General features: G+C 41.0%; 1 protein-coding gene across 1 annotated transcript in view; it reads left to right on the forward strand.

The window, feature by feature from the left end:
- The first annotated feature begins 1,527 nt into the window (after nucleotides 1-1,527).
- pcbd1 (pterin-4 alpha-carbinolamine dehydratase/dimerization cofactor of hepatocyte nuclear factor 1 alpha) overlaps nucleotides 1,528-2,983 on the forward strand; it is a 4,888-nt gene continuing 3,432 nt past the window's right edge. Inside the window, exons 1-3 of the mRNA XM_015380338.1 lie at nucleotides 1,528-1,660; nucleotides 2,216-2,347; nucleotides 2,430-2,510. Coding sequence (XP_015235824.1) covers nucleotides 1,658-1,660; nucleotides 2,216-2,347; nucleotides 2,430-2,510 — 216 coding nt within the window. The 5' untranslated portion in view covers nucleotides 1,528-1,657. The remainder of the gene's footprint in view (nucleotides 1,661-2,215; nucleotides 2,348-2,429; nucleotides 2,511-2,983) is intronic.

Raw genomic sequence — 2,983 nt, forward strand, 5'->3', positions numbered from 1 at the left:
AAGAAAATATCACAACAAAATATAAAAAGCATATAACCTGATTAAGACTATAGGTACGGAGCCCCCTAGGGGACATGGAGAATGTTTTTTTCTTTCGCATTCCCTCGCAAAAGTATTGCGTTACCTCGCAAAATTTTGCGTTCCCACACGTGAGAACGCAAAACCTTATTTCGGTCAAGTTAGAAAGATATTCACAGATTCGGACTTCCGGGATCAATAACTCTCGTTGTTAATACACAAATACCGCCTTTTTCATGTCCTGATAGCACAGACTAAGTATTACAAGAATCAAAAAGCGTTATTTTCGAGAAAAACGAGCCGTTCTCCGAGCTGGATGTATTACATTGATCTGTATGCACAGTTAGCGGCCAGGCGAGTGGTTAGGGACCGTCTGCAAATGGTAAAACAACAGCAAAACGTTGCAAATAAAAATCAATAACTCCACTGCCATGAAGTGCAGAGACTCCAAAATCACCACACACACCAAGGGGCTCTTGGTGATCGCACTACAACAGCTGGTTTGGAAAAATACACCTTTTTATAACTTTTTCTGAATAAAGTACACAGAGATGCTAGGCAGATAAAATAGGATGATATTAATGCTTAATAATAACAAAAAATAAAAAAAAATAAAAATAAGTAAAGGTGTATTTTTCCAAACCAGCTGTTGTAGTGCGATCACCAAGAGCCCCTTGGTGTAGATCTCACAAAAGTTTTTTTTTTTTTCCCTCCATGTCCCTTTATTGGCTCCGTAGTTTTGCGAGGTAACGCAAAATTTTGCGAGGTAACGCAATACTTTTGTACGGAGCCCTTAAAGGGACATGGAGGGAAAAAATAAACTTTTGCGAGATCTCGCAAAAAATAAACTTTTGCGAGATCCCGCAATACTTTTGTGCGGAGCCCTTAAAGGGACATGGAGGGAAAAAATAAACTTTTGCGAGATCCCGCAAAAGTATTGCGAGATCTCGCAAAAATAAACTTTTGCGAGATCCCGCAATACTTTTGTGAGATCTTGCAAAAGTATTGCGGGATCTCGCAAAAGATCTTTTTTCCCCCTCCATGTCCCTTTAGGGGCTCCGTACTTTTGCGAGGGAACGCAAAAGCAAAAGAAAATTCCCCATGTCCCCTAGGGGGCTCCGTATATAGTAAAACATATTTTAAACAATAAAAAATTACACTTGCTTTTTTCTTAATAAATATTTCCTGTTTAGTTTCTTTTAAAAAAAAAATTTTTAGCATATCATTATTACCTTGGGACACTGTGTGTTTTTAGTGTATTTTCATGTATCGATTATTAACGCAGACTGACTGATTTGAAAGTAAGTCCAGGAAGTGCAGTGTTTCCCCTCCAGTCATCACAGAGCAAACATTAATGTTTTATCTGGGTTTTAAATCTCCACCAATAGCTGGCCTCGGCCTGCCTTGTGCAGCATATGACTGTTTATGATTAACCTCCTGTTGACATGTGGTTGAGTAGACTGTCAGCTGGGAGGAATTCTGCTCAGGCTTCAGCAGAGGCGGCTAATCAGGATCAGCCCCCCTACCCTCCCAGTGGGTGTTTCAGATGGACCTCTCTGTGTCTCCCACAGCAGATCTGCCTCTGTGGAAGTGGGAGCAGGAGGTGAATGTCCTCTGTGCATGAGAGCCTTCCTGAAACATGGTGAGTAAACAGAAGCTGCTGCTTGTGTTGAGTTCTCACTCACCTGTTTGAATCAACTCACCTTTATGTTGCTTATTCTTTTATACTGGACTGCTTATTTCTATGTGGGTAAAATGTAAGGTTTTCCTGTGTGTCTGACTTGCATGTGGACCTTTAACACAGGAGGGATTGTTTGTGATCTGCTCATAATGTCACTGTCTGAGCAGATTATACTGTTGCTATGATACCTGTTGATGTCACTGCTCTGTTTCAGGCTGAGGCAGAGATGTCTGTTTGTTGTGCCGAATGAGGCCTTTACATTTATTCATGTTTGGTTCAGCACAAAGCAAATGTAAGAACAAAGAATTCATGTGACTTTGGATCAGCAGTTTAAATTTGAAGCAGGATGACATGCACCCCCCACCCAACAGAAAACATTTGAACCAGCTCTTTTTTTTTTTTTTTAAAGCAGGAATGCTGCGTCTCATTGTTTCCAGATGGATGCACGTGCAGCCAATCGGTGTTTGTGTTTGCGAAGCTGCCCCTCAGTAAATCTGCTCTCCACTGTCCCCACAGGCTGGTAAGATCCAGACTCTGAGTGAAGAGGAGAGGGCCCACCTACTCCCCCTGCTACGAAACGCCCAGTGGGTGGAGGTTGTGGGCCGGGATGCCATCTACAAAGAGTTCATTTTCAAAGACTTCAATCAGGTTCTTGCATCAAAGATAATTCCATTCGATAAATGTTCGTCATTTGAGCGTGACTGCATGACGGTCCCTCTCCTTCCTTCAGGCTTTTGGTTTCATGTCCAGAGTGGCTTTACAGGCTGAAAAGATGGACCATCACCCCGAGTGGTTTAATGTCTATAACAAGGTATCCATCTCTCATATTTACACCTTTATTTGTTGTTCCAATATGTATAAAAATGGGCTTAATTTAATCCAAAACCCTGTATTGATGCAATAAAATCTCACCCACAACATCTTCTCCAATAAGTCCAACTTTTAGATTAATGTAATATCAATGATAACCTAAGTTGATTCAAAATGCAACTACTAATTTAGCTCCACCTAAGGTGGAAAACGTGTTGCCCCTACTGTAAATCTAATAACTGCTTGCCCCATCCAAAGCGACCAAAACATCAGGCATTTCAAGATTAGTGGAAACAGGAAACCTTTAAGGAGGAGTGAATCTAGAAAGTCAATGACTTGATGCAGTCAGCTGGGTTTCCTGAAACAGAAAACCTTTATCTAATCTGCTGGAAATGATTGTGCTGCTGAAGTGACCTGCGAATTGGCCCTATGTAAATAAACAGTGCTGATTAATAAAAGAGTTTTTTTTTTTCT

This window comes from Cyprinodon variegatus, unplaced genomic scaffold (assembly GCF_000732505.1).
Source record: "Cyprinodon variegatus isolate N-32 unplaced genomic scaffold, C_variegatus-1.0 Scaffold11, whole genome shotgun sequence".
Lineage (NCBI taxonomy): Eukaryota > Metazoa > Chordata > Actinopteri > Cyprinodontiformes > Cyprinodontidae > Cyprinodon > Cyprinodon variegatus.